This window comes from Typopeltis vanoorti, chromosome 7 (assembly GCF_054136105.1).
Source record: "Typopeltis vanoorti isolate ZY-2024b chromosome 7, IOZ_Tvanoo_1.0, whole genome shotgun sequence".
In the NCBI taxonomy this organism is placed as follows: domain Eukaryota; kingdom Metazoa; phylum Arthropoda; class Arachnida; order Uropygi; family Thelyphonidae; genus Typopeltis; species Typopeltis vanoorti.
Window position 1 is genome coordinate 114,091,474 of NC_143555.1, and position 24,957 is coordinate 114,116,430.

General features: G+C 33.4%; 1 protein-coding gene across 2 annotated transcripts in view; it reads left to right on the forward strand.

Annotated features, from left to right (window-relative positions):
- The window catches only part of Rcd5 (microspherule protein Rcd5), a 245,474-nt gene extending 228,909 nt beyond the window's left edge, over window positions 1–16,565 (forward strand). The window contains exons 13-14 of one of the 2 annotated variants that reach the window (XM_090395444.1): window positions 3,129–3,344; window positions 14,750–16,565. In XM_090395444.1, coding sequence (XP_090251570.1) covers window positions 3,129–3,344; window positions 14,750–14,953 — 420 coding nt within the window. In that variant the 3' untranslated portion in view covers window positions 14,954–16,565. Of the gene's footprint in view, window positions 1–3,128; window positions 3,345–13,176; window positions 13,522–14,749 lie in introns of those variants that run through there. The other variant, XM_090395445.1, reaches the window with a different exon arrangement.
- Window positions 16,566–24,957: the final 8,392 nt, after the last annotated feature.

The window sequence follows — 24,957 nt, forward strand, 5'->3', positions numbered from 1 at the left end:
AGTCATGGCACCCACAACAGACTCTGGCAGCTTATTCCACTCATTAACATTTCTAAAATCCTCTCATATTGAGATCTTCTTCTGTTTGGGCTTGTTCTTTGCTATATGGATTGCAGATGGGTCCTCCATATTCTTGGAATGATTTAATGCATCATTTTTGTTCAGGTTTTAATAATGTTTCAGCATTTCACAAGCTTCTTTGAATTTTCTTTCAAACCTGGTTTTGGTGTGGTGTAGGGGACTTGGTGCCTTTCCAGTCAATTCTGGGGCATGTTTCGAGTGCATGGTCTGATAGGTCTGTTTTGCCATCATTTGCAAAAGTTGTCAGGCTAGGATAAATGATTAACAAACATTTAGTCATTTTTCTCTTGTATGGTGTAGTGGCATGTAGCTTGTATATTGTACATATGTATGTTTTCCTGATGATGACCTCAATACAGAGATCAAAATGTCGATTGTTACTTGCTTAATGTTAAGTAAAGTAATTAATCTAACACGTGTGTTGTGTCTCCATGAATTCTTCACTATGAATGCTGACCACCGTGTGTAACCTTAAAAGAAAGAACAGAAATAGATAGTAGATTAAGCAAAGAATTGGTATGGTGTAGGAAAATATAGGTTTATGTGAAATGAGAAATTGGTCTTTTGGTATTTCCATCAGTGACTGTTCCTCACTGGCAAATATGCATTTGGCAGTGAGGAATAGTTGAAGTGAACACACTTTTGTGTGGCCTCCTATTATCATGTAAAAGCAATGGCTGTTCCTCAGCACAAACATGACTAATTCATTCTTTCAACTTTCTCAAAGTCTTCATAACTTTGCAAATTTATTTTTGTCCTTTTCACAATACATTTCTGGTGAATGTCATCTTTGCTGTTCTAAAACAGTACGAATATTGCAAAATCAAATGCAAATATTACATTTTTAGCATCTTACATACACATTTGACATGGCACATTATCATATATTGTTATTGTACATTTGCAGTACAAGCATAAAACGTAAAATGATTAGTAATAAACAAAGTAAGAATTAAAAACATAAAAGTTTAATAACAGTTTAATGTGATGGTTGTGTTTCAATACTGCTACACAAAATGTCAATATCAGGTGAAATATTTGAAACTGCGATTCTTAGATTTCTTTCCAATGCTTCCATTGATGAGCAGGACCTGTGTTTATTTTTAATTACCAATAACGATGAAAATGCTGTTTCACAAAGGTTGCCTTGCCTGCACCTGTGTACACTAGCAATGAAACATTAATTTAAAGCATGAAAAACTTGGCCGTTTTAAATGAGCGCAAGATTTTGCATTTGTAAGCTTTTTTTGTGCTTCTTATCAATACCTTTGAAATGAAACTTATACGAATAAGCATATATTTACTAAGATTCATTAAGTGCCGAAATATGCAGGAAGCAAAATTTGTGAACCAACACCAATGTGTGATTTTTTCCATTAAAATATAAAAAAGTAACAAAAAAGAAATAATAAAAATTAAATACATTTCTTTTAAGATAAAAAAATATCTACTTAGTCTTAAAACATTTTAAATTTGTTTTTATTATTTCATGGTCCCCTCAACAATAATAATGTGCCATGTCATAGCAACCCCCCTCCCCTCCCCAAGGGGACCGCAGCCCACAGTTTGGGAAGCGCTGTTCTAACAGATAATCAGCCTGTACTTTCCAGTGGAAGGTTGAAACTCAACCTTCCACTGGGAAAGTTGAAAGTTGTAAAAGACTTGTTCATTCTGTATGTAATAATGTGAAAAATACAATCATAAAGGTACAAAACAATGGTGACATTTTTTATCCTCTGTACCTTCCTTCTTATTGGAGATATGAGTTGGCTTGAAAAAGTTTCCACGTTTGATCTTTAGATCAAGAGTTTCTGGATTATATAACTCTTACATTCCCTTGCCTCATAGAATAACATTTGTATTAAAAAAAAAGAAAAAAAAGAAATGTGGCATTGTTTACAGTTAAATGACTTCATGTGATACTGGTGTGGCTGATGTTATTAAAAGACAGAAACATGATGGTGAAAATACACCCCAGATTGATATTCTGAGCAATTTTATGGTATTTACTCTGTGTTGTTCCATGGAAATGACTCAGTTGGGTATTAAATGATAATGCACTGTGTCATGTTGCAAGGGTTCTAGTCAGTGGTGAGCTTTGGAAATTTTAACAAAGGGCTCACATCGTCGAGCAAAAAAAAAAAAAAAAAAAAAAAAACAAGAAAAAGAAAAAAAAGCTGTATTTCACATAAAAACTTTTATTAATACAGCTTGTGTACAAATTTCAATCAAGAAGCATGAGAGGACAATCATCCTCTAAAGGCTATCATTTTTAAACAAATATGTCATGATCTAAACATGAAATATTTGCACACAATCATCTGTGTTAATTTATCTTACATAAGAAAAACATTTTTTAACTATCAAAATATAATAAGAATGAAATCTTTTATAAAACATTTGATTGGCTATCAGAAGGAAGAAGGGTAAAGATAGTGCATGCGCTTATTTTATTTTCAAACTTGGGCACATTCGTTATAGAGGAGTTAAAACAATAATTCCAAATAATCCATGCACTGCCAAATAGACTAATTTTTGTTAGGTTACCGTATGAGTTTGTCGCTTAATATGTTTAAAAAAAAATAAGTTTTTTGAAAAAATAAAAAAGTAAACAAGAAGAACAAGGGACTCGCAAATTTGAGAAAAATTTAACAAAGGGCTCGCGCTAGCCCTCGCGAGCCCCTTATAGCTCGCCACTGGCTCTAGTGACATAGCTTGAGGAACATAAAGTATAGTGTTTTGACTAGTCAACACTGTGCTAAGTGTGTTTGAAATAGTATTGTAATGTGCAAACATATTGATAATTAATCTTACTCATATGAGAACCAATATATGAAACTTTTTATTCATCTTAACTTCTGTTTGTCAATTCTGGGTTTGTGGATAGAAATTTTTATTCAACATAACTGTAATAACATGAATAACATTTGCCAAGCCTTAAAACATTTTCTGAATCTCATTGTCATAATAGTGTATAGCACAAAGATTAATTTCAATATTTTTTCTCACTGATAAATTAAAATGAATGCTGAATGATATTCTTTCAGATTACTCTTGGTCGTGCTACAAAAAATAACAGTATAGATGTTGATTTGTCATTAGAGGGACCAGCATGGAAAGTGTCTAGAAGACAGGGTTTTATTAAGCTGAATAGTAATGGTGACTTCTTCATTATTAATGAAGGCAGAAGGCCAATTTATATTGATGGTAAACCTGTACTAATGGGAAACAAATATAAATTGAACAATAACTCAGTAGTAGAGGTAAATATTGCAGTTTAAATATTTACATGTTCTTTGAGTTTTATTTTAATTAAAATTCATCACTTGTATTTGAATAACTTTCCTCATACAAAAAATAATAAAAAAAAAATTAATGAATATCAGTTATAAATACTTTTCTCCCTTGTTTTATATTGGAGTGTGCTGGCATATAACAAATAAAGCATTTCGGCTATTTAAGCACAATTTTTATTAACGATGGCAAATTAAGTATGGAAAGTGACAACAAAATAAGAGAAGCTGGTATGGTGGAGAAGTCAACTGAATTTATATGGAATAAGAGAGAAATTTCTTTAAAACTGTAAACAAGTTGTATACAAGACATTGTTCAAACCAATTTTAATTTATGGATCTGAGAACTGGGTTAGAAATAAAACATCTAATTCAGAGACTAGAGACCATAGATAAGAGAGTTCTGAGTTAAATTAAGGGAGTGATCAGATGGAATCAATAGCAGAATCATATTAAAAATGCAAATGAAGGAACTTGTGACCTAGCTTTCAGTTATGTGTGAACAGTGGTAACCCCAGGTGGTATTGTCGCTTAACAGAATGGAAGAGGAAAGGTTGGTGATGGTAGTATTGAGCAGGCATGAGCATGTAAAATAATCTGAAAGAGAGAGAAAGTGAATGAGTGAGTGTAAATTTTAATTATTGCGGATCATGATTACAGTTTTTGTAATACCACATCACTGGTGATGACTAAAACTAAGAATTGACATCTCAGTAGTGTTCCTGAACTTATGAAAGGAATGTTGACATCTTGCTATACCAGTTGATCTCTTTTTCTGGTGGTCTACCATCACAAGAAAGAGAGAGAGAGATCATAAGAATCTTTCTGATTCTGATGGATTTCTTTTTTGTCTACCTACAGTAGCAAAATTATGTCTTGTTTATATTATAATGTTAATTTGTTCAGTATTAATGTGTTAAATTAAAATACCAATAAGCATTGCACATGATTGCATTAAACACTTTGCTGTTATGTTTTTAATGTGATAATGATGGAAAAGTCCATTGTTGCCGCCATAAATTAATAGACTAACTCTAGTTGAATACAGAGAGCATTATGACTGCTTTCTTTGATTGTGAAGTTCAGGAATTTGTTTTTGCAGGCAAAAACTGGTTAACCAGCATTATTTCTTAGATGTAACACATTTAAGGGAGGATGTTTCCAGAAGATGATCATAAGAGTGGCACATGCAAAACTAGTTGCTTCACCACAACAGTGATCGTTTGTACACTGCCATGCCTACACAACAATTTTTGACAAAAAACCACATTGGTGTGCCCCCCCCCCCCAATCCTTTGTACTCCCCTCACCTAGCTCTCTGTATGTTATATACTACTTTCTTTTGTTCTGCAAAATGAAATCACAGCTCAGAGGACAGATTTGAGGCATTATTAGTAATTCTGAATGAATCAACAGTATTGATTTCAGTCGCAAAAGAAGATTTCTAGCATTGATGGAAATACAGTTGGAAGTTTATTTTGCACTTGGTTAGACTATAATAAATTTAGTTTAATCCTTTATCCAAGTGTAAGCAAACAAAGTTTGCATCTGAAAATATCTTCAGGACTGAGGTAAGGTGGTACATCTCTTGGCAACTCGCAGCAAAGGTGGACCAAGCTTTCATCACTCCTTGTCTCAATATCTCCCATAATGCAAAGCACATCTCCTTGCAGACATGTATACTGCTATGCATTAAGGGAAGGGCCACTACCCAGACTGCTTTCGACCTCTATTGAGGTCTCATCAGTGGGAGGCAGATCCAGAGTGGTGATACTAAGGCAGAAGCAATGGAGAGGTCGTATTTACTTATATGAGTTGCCAACTGGTGTATCACCTTATTATTAAATTACTCTGGATTTAGAGAAAGATGTTGGAAGTTTATTTTGCACTTGGTTAGACTATAATAAATTTAGTTTAATCCTTTATCCAAGTGTAAGCAAACAAAGTTTGCACCTGAAAATATCTTCAGGACTGAGGTAAGGTGGTACATCCCCCGGCAACCTGCAGCAAAGGTGGACCAGCTCTCATCACTCCTTGTCTCAGTATCTCCCATAATGCAAAGCACATTTCCTTGCGGACATGTATACTGCTGTGCATTTAGGGAAGGACCACTTCCCAGACTGAGACAAGGAGTGATGAGAGCTTGGTCCACCTTTTCTGTGAGTTGCCAGGGATGTATCACCTTACCTCAGTCCTGAAGATATTTTCAGGTGCAAACTGAAAATATCTTCATATTTTCAGTTTGAAACTGAAAATATGTTTGCTTACACTTGGATAAAGGATTAAACTAAATTTATTATGGAAATAGAGTATGCTGTGAATAAATTTGCAAGGTGATTGATCCTTTGAAAAGAGCAAAAACATATAATGTAATTACACTTACACTTTGTTTTTCAGTCAATCTGTAAACATAGGCACCACACACAAAATCAATTATTCCTTTCTCAAACTCATTCAATTGAATAATTACATTTGATGTTTAAGAATATACAAAAGTGCTTTATGCCAGTAAGACTCTTCAAGAATATCAGTGACTACAAGCTAAAGTTTTATGAATAAATTGAATATTACTGTAAATCAAATGAAATAAACTGCCATTATTTGGACTGTTATGTTCTTCACTGCAAGGCATACAAATATTTTTGCCCCTCACTAATTTACCACTTAGAGTACATGCTTATATTTACTGATCAGAGCAAATATAAAAATTATATAGCATTCAGTATTACTAAATTTAATACTGATGCAGGTGTCTTTCTTATTTCATACTAATTGGTCTTCCTTATATCCACCAACTTTTCAGTGGAAACAGTGAGATTATGCAAATATCATGCAATTCTAGTGCAAATTGTCTGCTGGTGGCAGAATTTTGTACCTTTTTTTTTTATTTTAAATCAAAACCCCATGTTCCAGAGTGTACTTACACCAAGTTAAATTAAATTTTGTCAAATACATTTTTTGCTACAGGGTTCTGAACACCTCCTCTTCAATTATGGCCACCCTGTATATAACACACACACACACACACACATATAGATGATGAAACTAGTTTCATCATCTTAAAAGATTTCTTTGGGTACATAACATGAGGAAACTACCAACAAACATTTTGAGAGAAAAAAAATCTATACATTAAAATGTTCATGTATTAACATTTGAAGTTGTTCTGTGTATCTCTTCATTCACGCATCCAAGGTCTCATGAATGCTAAAGTTGGATAGCAGCGCAATGACATTCTGAGAGATTACAGCTGAGGCTAGTGTTGAGATGTACTGGATGGAGGATGATTTCTTTAGGTCCTCCATTTCTTTCCAGTTCATTATAGCATCGAAAGATAGTTTCCGATTTGTCCCATATGACTGGATGAATGATAAAGTTTTTGTCGTTGGCATCAGCAGGATTCACGACGTGGTTCGACAGAGCACTTGCTCTGGTTCTGCCATATGTGATATCTCTTTTACTTTCCTCTAGATGTAATTCAATGGATTTTTCCATCTGGCCAAAATAAGTCATGTTGCAGTTGCACCAAATAGGGTAAACACCGAGATATTTCAGTTTGTGATGTTTTTGTTTGGGCATACTGAGCAAGGAACCGAGTTTAAGTAGAGGAGTGAAAGAAGTCTGGATGTTATATTTTTTAAGAACTTTGGCTAATTTTGGTGAAATGGAACTGATATATGGTAAGGATATGTAGCCCTTTTCACTATTTCTATCTTCATTATGGCGAGGTGAATCAAATAGTAGCTTATTAACTGTTAGTTTTGAATAAACCATTTTGCTGAAAGGTTGTAAGAAGAAATTGCAGTTCTTTGTTAATATATCTTCTTCTTCTTCTTCACAAGGAGGGAGCAAGCATGTTTGCCTAGCATAGACATAATGTCAGGATTTTGAGGTGGATAGTGATGGGACTGTGCATGGAAATATCTATTGGTGTGAGTGGGTTTCCTGTAAATAGAGATTTTTAATTTCTTAGATACACGAGTGAGTTTGACATCTATGAACAGAAGAAAGCCATCATCTGCAGTAAATTGGATTTTTGGGTGTTGACTGCTGATGTGGTCTACAAAATTTTTCAAAGACTCAGGTCCATGACTCCAGATTAGGAAGTTGTCATCTATATATCTTTTTCCACGATCTAGGTTTCAATGGGAATGAAGAGATAACTTTTTCTTCAAAAGATTCCAAATATAAATTTGCTAGTATGGGCGATAAAGGAAGTTTTGTTTGTAAATAGTGTCTTCTAACTGGAAATGGTGTTAATCTTGCTGTTTCTTGGAACGTTTCTTATGAAGTATTTTCTATCTATTCAAAAAGAATGTTAATAAATTCCTTCTCCCTTAACCCTTGTCCATATGCGACATCAATTTTGTTGTAGATTCCAAAAGCTTTCATGTTCAAGAGTGATATGAAACCTCTTTGTTATTTAAGTAAAGTATTTGACCTATTAATCAGTTTTTGTGGTCTGAAAGTTTATTATGCAGAAATTCATCAAACTTAACTCTACAATAGCAATAATGCATATAAATGGAGTCACATACTCAAAAATAGCTGAACAAATGTCACTAACAATCTACATCTAATGTCACTACAATCTAGAACACATTGGAAAAGTCAAATCCTCTGAAAGTTGTAAACTTATCATATATATATTAAGCATGAGTGGATTTAGGTTAGATAATCTAGCTTTCATGCTTTAAAAACCAAACATGGTATACTTTCAAGCCACTTCAGGTCTTAAGTAAACAGTGTACTGTGTAGTGGTGAAGAAAAGACTGGATGAAGAAAACACTGGCCAACACAATTTTTGCTGATTTTTATATGAGACTTGTTTTTTACTAATTTGGGTGCACTGATTTCAAATATCAAACCCATTTTTCTCTATCACATCAGGTTTTTCCTCTATGGCATTTTCTTTTTGCTAATTTGTAAGTTTTTGATATTTTTAAGGAGGCAGTACTATTTAAAAACCAAAGGAAGTTTTGGATCAAAAAAATCGATTTTTTAATATTATTTTCTGAAAGTATGTACTTTTAAAAATCTGTCCCTAACTTTTTATCAAGAAATTTGAAAAATTCCCGAAGATATAGCCTATTATTCAAAGTGGTGTGCAGATCAGAATCGGAGTGCTCACCGCTCTCGCTTGTTAGTAAACGAATAAATGCGTAAGAACCTGCTTCTCGGGAAATCTATCAAGATGACTGTATAGGAAATGAAGCTTTATGCTCATGTTGCAACCTAGGCGCTGGAAATTTTCAAGCATTGTTTCCACTAGATCTTTGTAATTGCATGCTTTTTTGTTCCCATGAAAATTATTCGCAACCATCGTAAATGAAGTCCAGGCCTCTTTCTCAATTTCGTTCATAGAGTTGATGAAATTTGGGTCTCTCATTAAAGTTCTAATTTGTGGTCCATCAAATACACCGGCTTTAATTTTTTCATAACTAAGTCATGGAAATTTTTCACATATGTATTGGAAACAGTCACCTTGTAAATCTAAAGCTTTAAAATACTGCTTCGTAAGACCTAGTTTGATGTGTAGAGGTGGAAAAATGATTTTTTCTCTGTCGATTAAAGGTTGGTTTATAACATTCTGTTCTCCAACATTTAAGGATATTCTAAGAGGCCAATGTTTCTGACTCCAGTGTTGGTTTCTAGCTCGACTATCCCAGAAGCATAGAAAACACGGAAACTTTGTATATCCTCTTTGAAAGCCAAGTAAAAAGTTCACCATTTTAAGATCCACACAGATGATCCAGTTATGGTCTGTATATTTTAATAACTTCAGAACCTTTTTAATGTCCTCATATGTTTCCTTTAAGTGGACTGAATAGCCAATAGGAATTGAGCCATATACATTCCCATTGTGTAGTAAGACACACTTGAGACCTGCTTGAACTGTCGATAAATAAACGCCACTCATTTGGATGATATTGTACAACACTCATTTCAGTTAGTAAACCTGACACATTGTTACAGTAAACAAACCCACACTCGTATTTAAAATATTGTACAAGATTATTTTCCCTGCTATGATAAAAAGTTATCTTCGTATCTTGCTCCAGTAAGTTTTTTTCGTTTAATCTTGAAGCTAACAATTCCGATGATTCCTTTGATAGGCCAAATCCCTTACTAAGTCATTCAATTCCGCTTGAGTAAAACGTTGCGGTCCAGAACTAGAAATTAAATTTTCATTGTCTAAATCAACATCCGGGTCTTGCTCCTCAAGAACATCTGGCATGTCCCGATCATGCTCGTTCTCAAGTAAAGGAAGTCCTTTATAAATTGGCACAGCTATTTCATTGGAATGAGCAACTGGCCGAATTGCTGAGTCAAGATTTGGATATACAATTTTTTTCTTATTCTTCTTATTATAACTAGAAGTCTGAATTAAACAAAAATAGCAATCATCTACGTGATTTTTCGGTTCACGCCAAATCATTGGAATGCCAAAAGCTAATTTTTGGCGTTTTCCCTTGCTCCACTCTCGTAAATTTTCTACACATGACTTACACACTTTATTTGGAGCCCATGACTTGCCCTGATCTGCAATTTTTACGTCAAAGTATGCAAAGTACACTTTCTTAACGAAATCAGTGATATTTGTCCTTTGACTGGGAACAGTAAAGCTGCCACAAATGTAGCAGAAGGAATCTACACTATTGACACAATTTCGAGTAGTAGACATGATGTATTTTCTTCACTGCCGACTAACATGCAATTAACAAGACAAAAAAACCCAGAGACTTTATTGAAACGTTATAAGCGCTCATCATACTTTCACAATCGATTAACGATTGACTGATTTCGATCGTTCTTTGTCCGCTATGACGCATATAGCATTCATTTGTTTTAGGCAGTTGTCATCGCCTACTTTTCATCACCTAAATGTATTAGGTCGGTTATCGGCCTCTCTCGCATTCAAAGCGCCAGTACGTGCCGTTGCAGGTTCTTACGCATTTATTCGTTTACTAACAAGCGAGAGCGGTGAGCACTCAGATTCTGATCTGTGCATGCACCGCTTTGAATAATAGGCTATATCTTCGGGAATTTTTCGAATTTCTTGATAAAAAGTTAGGAACAGATTTTTAAAAGTACATACTTTCAGAAAATAATATTAAAAAATCGATTTTTTTGATCCTCTAAATAGTACTGCCTCCTTAAAACTATTAAAAACTTACAAATTAGCAAAAAGAAAATGCCATAGAGGAAAAACCTGACGTGATAGAGAAAAATGGGTTTGATATTTGAAATCAGCGCACCCAAATTAGTAAAAAACAAGTGTCAGATCATAATCAGCAGAAAAAAATTTTTTTTTTGTTGCCCAGTGAAATCATCTGCCTAAAGACATTTACAATCATGCCTGGTGGGATTTGTATCCAGCGAGCCTGTTAGTTGGAGAGTAAATATACATATCCACTTGGCCAAACAGGCTGGCAACTATCAGTAAAGTAATATACTTAAATATCTTGCCAATACTGAAATATGCATTAATTTAGAATATCTGCATGTCAGCTTTATTAATTTTAAGCATTGGCTTTATGTATATATATATATATAGAAAAGATTTCCCAGCATAAATTTTAAAGCATGTTAAAGCAGTATGCGGATAGGATTAACTGCTATACCGTACAGTGTAAGGTTTCTAAGATGCCAAATCACTGTGACAGGTCATTGAGCCTTGCACACAAGGGAATGGGTTAAAGTAATATTTAGGATACAGATGAAAATTGTTTTTGTGTTACAGTATCCAATCACAATACATTTAAATTGCATTTGTTAAGTTTTTACAGTGTATTTGATTCTTATCACATTCCATGGAAAAAATCATTTCAGTCTGACTTTTCATGTATATGTGCTTTCCCAGAAGACATTGGTAACACATCTGTGTTCATTATGTCATTTATTTGCTTAATAAAAAACAATATTTTTTGGATTAATGATAGGATGTTCTATTGCTTTAACACATTCATGTTAGGTGGCAACAAATTTTCTCATGCTGTACTTTACCTTGGGGTGGAACACAAGAATTTGTTTTGTGTTTCCTGTTATCAGGTGGGTTTGTGCTTGAATTGAAACCAAAACTGTGTGTGGGGGGAGGGGGGGGGAATAGGGAACATTTATTTCAGAATATATTAGGAACCAATAATTCTGTGGAAACCTGTATTTGGTTGGTATACATACTCATATACGTATGCACAAACTCAACCCATACATTTCGTATGGGTTGAGTTTGTGCAAATAGAAAAAGTGAAAATATACGTACTAAAACTATATGCTAAAAATCACAAAATTAAGTTCAAATTGTTCTAATCCATTGGATTTTAATGCCCTGAAAACTCTGCAGTGGGCAGTCTTGAATAATATGATTGATGGTTTATTGATCAGCATCACAGTCACGTGTTGGGGATTGATGCAGGCCCAACTTGTACATCATGGTAGCACATCTGGCATGGCCTATCCTCAGATGGTTGAGTGTGCTCCATTGCTGTCTGGGCAGATCAAAGCCAGGAGCCTCTATAGTGGGGTCTGTAATGAGGTGTCCATTTTTTATTGTTGAAGTAAGCCAGCGATTTTTCCATTCAGTTTCAAGAAAATATGTATCTGGTTGTTGATTTTTCCAGATTGGGTCGTGGGACTTTGAATAGGTGTTAGATTTTGGAGGTCCTCATGGATGGGTAAGTTGTTATTTTCCATACATTTTATCCACTCTCTGTTAGTGGCAGCTTTCCTCCTTATGTCTGCTGGTATGATGTTAGAGAGTGTTGGTAGCCATTCAACATGTGTAGACTTTATGTAATCTATGATGATTCTTATGGTATCATTAGGGTGCACGTCAACCTTGCTGACATAATGACTTGAATACTACACTGGAATACAGTATTCTGCACAAGAGTACATTAACGCATGGTGGCAGTTTTCAAAGTGTTGCCTCCCCCCCTCCCTCCAGAACACACAAGCTTCCTGATGATATTATTCCTAGTTTTTAGCTTTTGGCAGACATTTTCCAAGTGTTTCTTGAAGGTTGAAGAGCAATCTAAGGTGACTCCAAGATATTTTGGGTTGGGATTATGCTTCAACGGCTCCCCTCTAAATGAAACCTTCAGCCATTTATCAGCTTGATGATTGTTCAAGTGAAATGTGCAAACTTCAGTCTTAGAGGAATTTGGGCAAAGATGCCATTTGGTGAAATAATTGTACAAAACTTCAAGGTCAGAACTGAGCACAGTCTCCGCCTCTCTCAAGTGTTTAGTCTGAGATGCCAGATCGTCTACTACGCGAACTTTCGAGAGGAGGTTTGTAGCATGTCACTATAGAAATTAAAGAGGAGTGGAGCTAGCACAAAGCCCTGTGGTAGTCTATTTTTTAGTACCAGAAGATCACACACACAATTTACAGCCATTACATAGTAATGGCTGTAAATATGTAAATAAATGGCTGCAGTACATAATTTAGATGGATTAACTGCTCTATCATAAGCAAGTTTAGGTTTTTAAGAATCCATGTTACTTGGCCTTGGCAGACCATTGAGTCTAACATGAAATATAAATTGAAATTAGATAGAATTACATTTTAGATTTTCTACTTCATTAAGACAGTCCACAAATACTTATTTTGCAAATAAAATTCCACTTAAAAAAATTAACTCTTATGCTGTAGAGAAAATTTTGTAAAAATTGTGGAATTGGACATGATATATGGTCATGTGAGATCCCACCTGATGCATGTGTTAAATTGTGCATATTAATAATGAACAAAAGTAGTCTTGAAGAGTCATCTAAAACATTTGTTTTTGATTTTTCAGATTGTTGGATTAAGATTCATATTCCTAATAAACCAAGACCTAATCAGTGCCATTCGATCTGAAGCACCTAAGGCTCCTACTTAAAAAATATTTATGTACAGAAACTGTTTTTAATACTTGTAAAGAAAAAAAGTCATCTGTGATGATTTTTATATGCAGGTTGATAGTGTGAATAGCTATCTTTTAATGTTTGTAAATTTTGTATGCATGAACATGTGTCAAGTAATTGAGAATAAGGATATTTATTGATACAAGTCCTGACCGTTTTATTGTTTTGTTTTTCTCTGAAAGAGATGTGTGTATATAAACAATTAAATCATGAGATATAAAGTATTGAATTATGTATACACAGCTTCTTTTATATTTTATTAATGGGTAGTTTAATTTTAATCATTAAATCATAGCTTATAGTTTGAGATTATTGTAATTTTGTATTTGAGTAAACTAAATCCTGTAAAATCAAATTAGATCTTTTAGAGCAGGCATGTCAAACACGTGGGCCACATGCGGCCTGCCGACCAGTAACACGTGGCCCGCCAAACTTTGTAACCAATATGGTTATTTAACTTTTGACACCGATTTAAATAAACATATTTAAAAAATTAAAATTTCCACTTAAGTTTATTTTATATGCCAAACTACTCTGCAATTTCTAAAGGAAATAATGTTTCTATTTGTCATTTCAAAAAATCTTGTTACACCACTGCATAAAGATCAAATTTTACCGAATTTTAACAAGCAAGTCTACATACATGGCTACCGATTTAAATAAACACATTTAAAAATTAACATTTCCATTTAAGTTTATTTTATATGCCAAACTACTCTGCAATTTCTAAAGGAAATAATGTTTCTATTTGTCATTTCAAAAAATCTTGTTACACCACTGCATAAATATTGAATTTTACTGAATTTTAACAAGCAAGTCTACGTATGTGGCTACATCCGCTGACCACAGCAATCAGAGGCTAGCCGTTAGCAGTTTTCAAGTCATAAGGAATGTAGTGTTTTCTTTATAATTAATAAAGAATTTATAAAAATAATGTCAAAACCTTCAACCAGTATGAGTAAAAAATTATTAATGGAAGAAGAACATCGTAGTTTTCAAGAGAAATGGGAGTTACAGTATTTTTTGTATTCAAGGGAAAAAAATTATGCCTGATATGTAGAAACTCTATTGCAGTTTGCAAAGAATATAATATTAAAAGGCATTACGATAGAAATCATAAAGAAAACTATGATAAATATGTTGCGAAACTTCGTGAAGATAAATCGTCAGAATTAAAGTTGACGCTTCAAAATCAATGAAGTGTATTTACCAAACCTATTGAAGATAATAGAGCTACGGTAAAAACCAATTATTTGTTATCACATTTAATTGCAAGAGTCAAAACCATTCACCGAAGGGGAATTTATTCGCGAATGTATTATTAAAGCAGTTGAAGTGTTGTGTCCTGATCATTTAAAGAAATTTAAAAATATAAGCTTATCTTGAAATACCATTACTAGCAGAATTGATGATATCGCCAGGAACTTAAGGAATCAACTAAAATCAATAATTCCAACATTTCAGACCTATTCCCTTGCAATTGACGAAAATACAGATGTACGGGATATCGCTCAGCTAGCTGTGTTTATTCATGGATGTGATATGAACTTAAAAGTAAGTGAAGAACCTCTAGAAATTATTCCTATGCACGATATAATCACTGGAGTTGATATTTTTGACACCCTTATGGAAGTTTTGAATGAATACAATTTACGTTTAAAAAGCTAGTTTGTCTTACAACTGCTGTGTTACAAATTTAAAAGAAAAATGCAAAGAACAAGGTAATAACAATTTTAACATTTTTATTATATTATCGATCAGCAAACACTATGCTCCAAAATTTTAAATATTGGGCATGTCCTAAAAAATGTCAGTAAAATTGTAAATTATTTTCGTACATGTGGGCTTAATCATCGCCAATTTAGTAACTTTCTAGAAGATATAGAAAGTGAATATATCGATCTACTTTATTATACAGAAATTAGATGGCTTTCCAGTCATAAAGTTTTAAAGCGATTCTTCGATTTGCTGGACAAAATTACCATTTTTTTTTAGAATCGAAAATTTATGAATGTGAAATATTAAAAATAATCAATAGATAAAGGACCTGGCTTTTTCAGTTGACATTACAAGTCACCATAGTCAACTTAATCTTAAGCTACAAGGCAAACATCAAGTAGTTACCATGTTATTTGACAATATTAACATTTTAAAACAGAAATTATTACTTTGGCAAAAACAAATTCAAAAAGGAAATTTATCCCATTTTGAATGTTGTCAATCATTATTACAAAAATTACCGAAATTGAAATTTTCAGAGTATGCTAATCAAATGAAGTTATTAAAAAAAAAAAAAAAAAAAAAAAAAAATCAGCTAACGCCTTTTTATTCCCGTATATACGGGAGTAGGCGAGGCCATTTAGCCCTATCTAACTTTTGGAGACTGAGTGGGCAGTTCAATCTCCACTGGCACCCAATCAGAGACAGATGGCCCAAGGCTATCACTAATTAAGCGGTACCCAGTGAAGAGAGACGGCTCAAATGTGCCGCCATCTCATGGTCTCTAACCCTAACACAATATATTTAATGTCTGAAATAATGTGGGTTCTACGGTCGATTTTCTTGAGTTTACAGGACGAAAAACCCGAGTTTCCGGGAGGAAAAACCTGCTTGCCCGTGCCAGAGATCGACTAACTCGGGAACCGGTCGAAAAAAGGCTTAGAAAAATTTCCTCTAGTCGCCGACTAGACTCGAAACCAAGACTTCCTTCGTGCGGCCTAGCGCGGTGGTGTGCAAACGCCACATCCACTTTAGAAAATGAATTTGAAAGAAGATTTTAAGAAATATTAAAATGGGTTTCCCTTATTTACTTCTCCTCTATCGATTGGTGTTGAAACTGTTGATGACAATTTACAGTCGGAATTAATCGAAATTCAGTGCGATTCCGTATTGAAATATCTGGATGTTGGAATTCCAAAGTTCTATAATTATTTATCAGTTCAATCAATTGCCGAATGTGTTATGTGCAATTAGGCGTATTTTATCTATGTTTGGTAGCACATATTTATGCGAACAACTATTTTCAACTTTAAAGAATAATAAAACTGTGGAATGATCAAGATTAACAGACCAGCATGTGCAATCAATATTAAAAATAACTACAGCTCAACAAATTCAACCAAATTTTGAAGATTTTGTTAATGAAAAACATTGTCAAATTTCTTCAAAAAAATGATATGTAAATATGTAAAGTTTATATTTTATATGTATTTTTGTAACATAGTTGTATTTTGTACTTATATACTCTAATGTTAATATTAAAAAATCTGTTTCCTCTTTATTTCGAGATGTTTTTTCTGTTGTGGCCTGTGGCTTGATGTATAATTGTTAAATTGGTCCTTGGAGATAAACGAGTTTGACATGCCTGTTTTAGAGGAAGCTGGTCTTTCCTCTTCAGAAATTTATTTTATGTTTTAAAAGGATAATTTCTTATTTATTTAAATAAGCAGAGTAAGCTTTCTAACATACTCATTTTATGTAGTTCTTTATGCAAATTTCTTGTTAAAGATATGGTAATAAGTGCTAGCACTAATCACTACTTACAGTGATTAGAGTTTCTGGTTCTAATTACCATACATTTAATTAATCAGAAACTTAGTTAATCAATACGAAATACTATATGTGCGTAGCTAACATGATTAAAAGTACAGTCGATTCTCACTAGAGCAAATTTGTAGGGACTACAATAATAGATTGCGATAGTGAATTTATTTAGAGTTGCACTGTGTCTGTGGGATTTTTTTTAGTAGTTTGTTACAGCAGTGTTTGCTGTAGGGAGAATCAGTTGTATTGTACATAGGCATGTCTGCTTAAAAGAACAAAATATGAAACATGTGCATAGTGAGGAACCAGGGATTGTACTGAGTATGATATACAAGTTTTAACTCATTAAAATTTGTGATAAGTTGGAAGATGAAATTTTTGTATACCCTGAAGACTAAAAGTTTTGGCATTCCTTTTATGGGTGGCAAACAGAATACACGTGAGTGAGGAAAGTGAATATGATGGATTTCTTTTTTTAAAATCTTCCTCTTTTTCTCTTTAAAAATATTTTTTGCTGAAATGATGCAGTTGGAAGAATAACATGTACCCTTTTGTTGGAAAAATATGGTTTAAATACTCATTTGTAATGAGTGACAGTTGAAGGTAAGTTAACTGGCTTCATATGGAAGTGGAAGCATTTTTCTATCAGAAATGGGTTTCTCCCCAACAAACAAATTGGCTGGAAAATATATAGGAGCCAGCATATACTATTCATTTTAAAGAAACATGGGTAGTAAACATATTGTATTGGTTGACCCATGCATTGTCATTAGAACTTATGGAATTTATAAAGGAAATTACCACACACACACTACAAAAAAAGGGGAATGTTACTAGGAATTTACCAAGCTATACTACTGGTCATCATCAGGGAGAAAACATTGCTTTGTAACTTTCAAAACAATAGTCGCACAGTATGTGTATTTATTTATTTTATTTTATTATTTTTTTTGTAACTTCCATCCACTATAGGTGCAAAGGAAATCAATAGTTAGCTTTTTAAAAAATAGTTAGTTCATATAGAAGGTTACATAGCCCATTCATTATTATAATAATAACAGTTAACTTTGACTTACAAAAACTAATCATTGTTTTCCTTTGAGCTTTAATAGTGTATTAAAGTTTACTCAGTTTATTAACGTTTACTCCTGTTTACTCAGTCACGTCCAGACACATGAATTCTCTTTTGAATGTTATCAACTTATCTTTTCATCTCTTCCTGTTGATGAGATGAAAATAATTTGTTTTTTACTTAATTCTGTAAAGAACATTTTCATTGTTATTTGGTGCTTCTATTAGGTATCATAGTGGATAAGAGGAAAATTATATATATATACTGTTTTTTTCAATCAGTTTAACAATTTCATTGCATTTTTTATTATTTTTTGTGTATAAATTTTAATTAATCATTTTTCATAGTAAAATAATAATATAAACAGCTTGCTGATTCATTAATAAGCACAAATGTGCTGTAAAATTTTTATTTTGGGAAAAACCAAACATAACTTATTTCCATTATTCAAGAACATCTCTTAAATAATGAAAATAGCCTTATGAGAAAAGCTTGTATGTATCTAAATTTTTAAGCACATCACAAATTCTGTGATGAGTCTTATTGTGTTTTTATAACATTCCAAATAACACACCAAAAATATGAAACATATATATTCAGTTTATTACATAAAGGTGGTTTAAATGTGGCATTAAGATTATAATGATGCCACTTTTAAACCACTTTTAAAATTAAAAAACATATTCAACACCTCTAAGGATCTTCTTCCCCCATTGGCACAACCTAGAGTTTATTGCATCTATTGCACCTGTAACTTATCCATACAATCCTTATCCGTAAAAAAGAACACAAACAACACATTAAATATAATAATTTTGGTGAAGCAGACCTCTCAGATCACACTCTTAACACCCTACATCGAATTGATTGGAAAAGTACTTGTTCTTTGCATCATACAAAAACTTGGTATGAATGGAAATTTAAAGAAGCCTGTGAAATTTTGATTAACCACCCTAATCTTAATGTACATCCCTTGAGGGTACATGACAGGAATTTGATGGTGATGATCTTAATAATAATGGGGGCTTAAAAATCCCAAGAATTTGGATGGCACACATTCAGGCCACTTAGTTTCCAGCAAACCCTGACTTGAGGACTAAGCATTTTTTATTGGCCACTATTCTTACCAGTTGCAATTTGTATACTCATATAAGCAATTTTATTTTCTGTCTATTTATCCATTATTTTCTGTATGAACATGTTACTCTCCATCTTAATTTAACTTTGTAACCTAATAGATGATAATAATAATAGGACTCCAGCTTTGATGTAGTGAGGTTTTTTTTTAGCACCAGAGGTCAAGCAAATAGTTTTAATAGTTGATCAGTAATTTTAGCATGCCATGTAGATTGTAGTGCAGTTTCTTTATATATATACTCCAGAAAATGACCTTAATGTGAAGGTTGAAACGTCGAGTGCATATTTTGGTTTATATTAAACTAAAGTTTTACTCTAACACAGTAGTTGTATCCATAATTTTCGTAATGTATATGGTGTAAGTAAACATCATTAATTAGGCATTTTGGTATTTCATCCTCTAAAGACATAATTGAGAAAGTGCTGCATAATAAAAAGAATAGCAGAGGCAAGTAAAGATTGACATATAAGATAATAGTGTGTATGTAATGAAGATCTTTGATATTTTGAGATTTGCCAGCAAACGTTGGTCGATTGGTAGAGCTTCTGCTACTAATGGCTCGCAAAAACTTAAGCAAGTTTGAGCGCGGTTAGTAGTTGGAAGGGATTCAATCGTTCGATGCTGTTGGCACACTCTTCCTCGATGAGTCTTTGAACTCCCTGGAGGTGTCACATAATAATAATAATAATAATATCAAAAACTTGGAGATAGTAGTGGCATAGTCATTTTTGTTTAACCACAGCACCATCAATACGGATAAAATACATCACTCCTCTCACTTCATATCCATCATATATTTCAATGTAATATCAATGGTATTACAATTTTAATATGCACTTCGCATCCATGGTAACCTGGACGTATATATCTTGGCCAGTTGGGTGGTTAACATTGGAGTTAATGACTGTATTGTTTCTGTAGACTCACTTCTGACTGCCATGGAATTGCCTGTTTATCTATAGTAGAAACCATTATTTTTTCAGTAGAATTCATTTAGGGTAAAGTTCATAACCATCATGAAAAGTTCCAATATTATTGAAGAATTGATAATCCTCTTAATGCTCTCATACCAGTAATCACTAGAAAGATGAACATATTCTCAAATTTCAACGTATTAGACCTCTTTCATGAAAATATCAAATCTGGCAGAATCCTCTTGAAAATTGATTTATCCCTGGTATTTTCTCAATTGAATAAATTTTAATCACAATCAGTTTTATTAGATTTTCATTTATCATTATATTATTAATTTTTTTCTTCGTAATTTTCATATATTTTTGCACTTCATTATTGATGAACAAGTTTGTCGATAATAATGAGTTCCTATTTTGAGAGATAATAAATGACATTGAGTTATGCTTTTGTGTACTTGCAACATTGAAATATGAAATTATGATTGATGAATAAAATTTCTACTGAATGTTAATTATTGTTTCTGTAGAAGTATAAAATAATGCACGTGCATAAAAGTATACTCAGACGAAGTCCAACCATAAATTTTTCAGTTCATATTTGAAAATAGGTCACTTGCTAATAAGAGGGCAGTGAAGCAATATCTGATGTATATATTTGCTCAAATGATATAGACATATCATTCAAGCAACCATTGGTTTGTTTAGCAGTCAAAGTTTTAATAGTCCAACCATAAATTTTTCAGTTCATATTTGAAAATAGGTCACTTTGCAGCAAATATATACATCAGATATTGGTGAAGCAATATCTGATGTATATATTTGCTCAAATGATATAGACATATCATTCAAGCAACCATTGGTTTGTTTAGCAGTCAAAGTTTTAACAGTGCCATGTTACTAAGCCAAGTGTTGCAGTGCAATTTCTCATCTAGGTAGCCACATTGCCAAATAACTACAAGACAGTTTTTTTTAATGTCAATCCCCTTCCCACGAATGGTTGGTAACCTGCAACATTTAGCTTTGGATAGGTTTAGAGGGGTTACTTCAGTGTAGAAGCTGTATAACTGGGAGGAGATAACTTTGAGGACTGTGGCAAAGACTAAGTCTTCTGATTATTTTCTCCATTCCCTACCTTTCTATGGTGCATTCTGTTACTTGGTGTCCATTATGATGACAACATAATCAGATCTTGCCAGCTGGAGATCCCCACCTCCCACACTGTTTTCATCAGGGAACTTAGGGAGCACAGTGAAAACATATGTTGCAACAACCTCAATATAATGGAAAATAGGCACCGTCAATACATCTACTTACACAACTTAAAGATAATGCTGAAAAACATTTTGCCTTTCAGCATTATCTTGGAGTTAATGACAATGCAGTCATTAACTCCAATGTTAACCACCCAGCTAGCCAAGATGTATTTTTAAAAATATAACAGAACTTTTCTTAAGTCTGTTAAGATTTTAAGGTCACTCCATCCTGCCAAGGGAAATTTGGACTTATCTTGCCCGAGACTGTACAAAGATTTCTTATTAGAAAAAAAGCCCACTGTTATACACATATAAGCCATTTTAAGACAGATGAATTTAACTGTCCAGTGTATTATGTACATTTCAGCTATCCTGGGTGGGATTCATAAAGGGCAACCTAACAGTCAGCCTACCCATTGTTTAAAACAAATAGTTCTAAACAATGGGCCTTAAAATTTTGGATGATGTTCCTAAAAAAATAAAAAATAAATAAATTCACCAGATGTATAGTTTTTGCCATGCTCAACCTCAGTCAATTACAATGCTAGAAATGTTTTTTGTTGGTATTACTCCACATGAAAGAGCCAGATGAGATAGAATGCTCATTTTATTATTGACCACTCTATTAGTTTTTTGAAAATTCTTGTGTTTCACATCACCAGGAGAAATATGTGAATAAAAACAGGTCATGACAGGTAAGGTACATGAAAATATTTGAACAGGAACATCAATGGAAAGCACGCATTTGCTATGATATTGTTTGCTGCTTTATGGTCTGCTACATACTACTGGTAACTACATGTGTGTGTCACGATGAATTGACATGATGTAAAATCATCACTTATTTTTTGTTGTACTGTTTCATTTTCAGCTGATTCTATGAACACTCTTCAAAAAAATGTGTAATCTACATGGAGTATTTTTGTTTGTTACCATAATACTTGATGTTTGCTTTTAGTTGTATCTGCTGCCAAACATGATTTGTGTGTGTTCTTTCATTCTTGATGTCTTCAGATTGGCATATCTCTCTCCTGACCTGTCTCTCCTATACAGTGTAAATTTTGAGGTTATGAAAAGTAAGGTTGAACTTAGGCATGGGCAGTACAGTTTTTTCCCTAGGAATGCTGGTTTTTAACCCTGCAATTTAAGAAAATCACCTTAGAACTCACAATTTCAGACAATATATAGTGTTAGGATTAGAGAACACAAGACAAGCAGTTTTCTGCCATACTGTTTTTTCTGGATGCCTATGAAAATCACTGATAGATTCAGGCTAGTTTGTCAGTAATAACAAATGGTGGAAGTTGGCTATTTTTCAATCTAAAAAGTTAATGCTGAATGGTATGGCCTGTCCTCTTTCGGTTATGAAATGTGTTAGTGGATTTACCTTCATAAAAGTTCTCTAACCAAATAAATAATTTCTTTGTAACAAATGATGAGGGAGAGGAAACAAAATTTGAGGCTGTCAAGATGTATGGTCAGATGACACTCCAAACTAATAATCAGGTTACTGTGTTATGTAGTGATCAAGCTCAATTTTTTTTTTTTTTTGTACCTGCATCTTCATCATTTCAGTTCCCATCTGCTGGTTACAAACCAGTTATTGCAATCAAGAGATATTTTTAGCTCTTGCTTCTGAATAGAGGGCATCAGACACTAAAGGAAATATTTTTAGCAAGAAATCATGTACAATTTCTGGTTGCTGTTTTATCTATCAGTTGAAAACGGAAGTAGTATTTTGTCAAAATTATTCTCGTTCTTTTCACACAAACCTGTAAGCCTATGAAGATGAACTTTAATTTGTCCATGGTTATCGTAGCTTCTCATATCATGTGCTGGGATCTTTTATCATTATTACAGCAGACCTAGGGAAGAAAATAAAACAACGTGAAGGGAAATCTGAATTGAAATCTAGTTGTTCAGCAAATGCATAGAATACTAACAAGATTACAGCAGTTAAAGGAAGATTGAGATGGTTCAAAATATAGTAACTTATACTTAAGAATATATTTAAGAATTAGGTTGGTTGGTTTTATTTTTCCATCTTGCCTCAAATAAATCCTCTAAAGCTTTTAACGGGAGACTATGGTAGTAACCGCTACCATCTCGTGGCCCTGGATCCTAATGCTTGTGTTATTCCCTGTAAAAGTGGGAACTGTATGGCTGGTTTTTTTGAAATATGGGATTAAAACCCATTTCCAGGTTAAAAAAAAATTCCTTTCCTTGCCAGAGATCAACTAAACTTGGGATCAGGCTGGCTGGAAACTAGAACCGAACCTCTCTTTGTTGCTATCACTAATGCAAATACAATTTCCATAGTATGCGTGGAACTGCTGACCTCATGTATAGAAATATGTACTAACACATTTTATTTCCCAAAGGGAGCAGGCGAGGGTGTTTAGCCTTAACTCACTTTTGAAGACTGGTTGATAGCTGAACTCTACCCTTATCCAATTTTAGATAGCTAACCCAAGGCTGTCAGTGATTTTAATTGCATCCAGGGAAAAGAGTATAGCAGGCAAATACCATTATCATGTGGTTCTGAACCTATATATTATCAGAAATAGTGAGAGTCCTATACTCAATTTTCTTGGTTGTATTTGTGTGTATTTGCATATTGAATAATTTGTGAGTTGGGTGAAGAAATGCCTAGAAATAGTCTCTCTAATAGCAACTAGAATTGAACATAACTTTTTCCGGCAGCTTATCACTGTGGATGCAAGTCATTTCCACAGGGCTACATAAACAGGTCAAACTGATTACCTCCACTTTCTGTAAATTTCTCACTTTAGTACTCTAGCTCATAATTAGTGCTTAACTTTTCAGAAACCAAACGATTAACCTCCATACTTCTATTTATCACCACGAGATGGCAGAACCATGTATGGCTTCTACATAACAGTTAATAATTTTCAGAAGCCATTGTGATTAACTCCAGGTTGCTGTTAACATTTGCCTGCCCCCTACAATCGATGTGAATTGGCTTGCAGTATTTGAGATTTGTGCTTGAATAATTGCATTTAAGCATATTTTCGCATGTTATTTTTAGAGCATTCAACCATAAACATAACATTATCTGCAAAAGCACATTCTTTTATAAAAAAAATTTATGGATGTATAAAGATCACAAGTAATTATTATTGTGATATGCAGAATAATTAATTCTGTGTGTATGTGTGTGTTATGAAATATTTAAAACTTAGCTAATTTGAACTGTTGCAGTCCAATAAAACCGTTACTAATGCGGCACCCACACTCCGATGTTTGGGTGCTGCATTACTAAAGAATCCTAACCAATTGCATTGCTGTTGCTTTTGATCAAAATAATCTGGAAACAAAGCCAGGGAAAATTTTCATAACCACTATTTGGTCAGAGTCAATAATAATAATACTATCCTGATGGAAAAGAGATTAAAATTTTCGAAGTGTTCATAAGCAGAGACAGGTATTCTTCGCAATCTTGTCCATAATGCAAAGAATCTTTGAGAAGTGCTAAATGGTTAAAAAGGTCTTGTGAAAATTTTAGAATACAATTGGCAGATATAGAATTAATCACCCTAACTGAGCATTAATTATATCTGTGAAATCAGATAATTTGCCATGAAGAAACCACTGCTTCAGAAGGAAGTTTATAAATATGAAATTGTTTCATGTTGCAAATGGTGCTGCAAATTAATGTTTATTATTCTCATGGAAATGACAGAGTCACTGAGAATGCAGAAAAAAATATTTATTCGATATACATATGCACA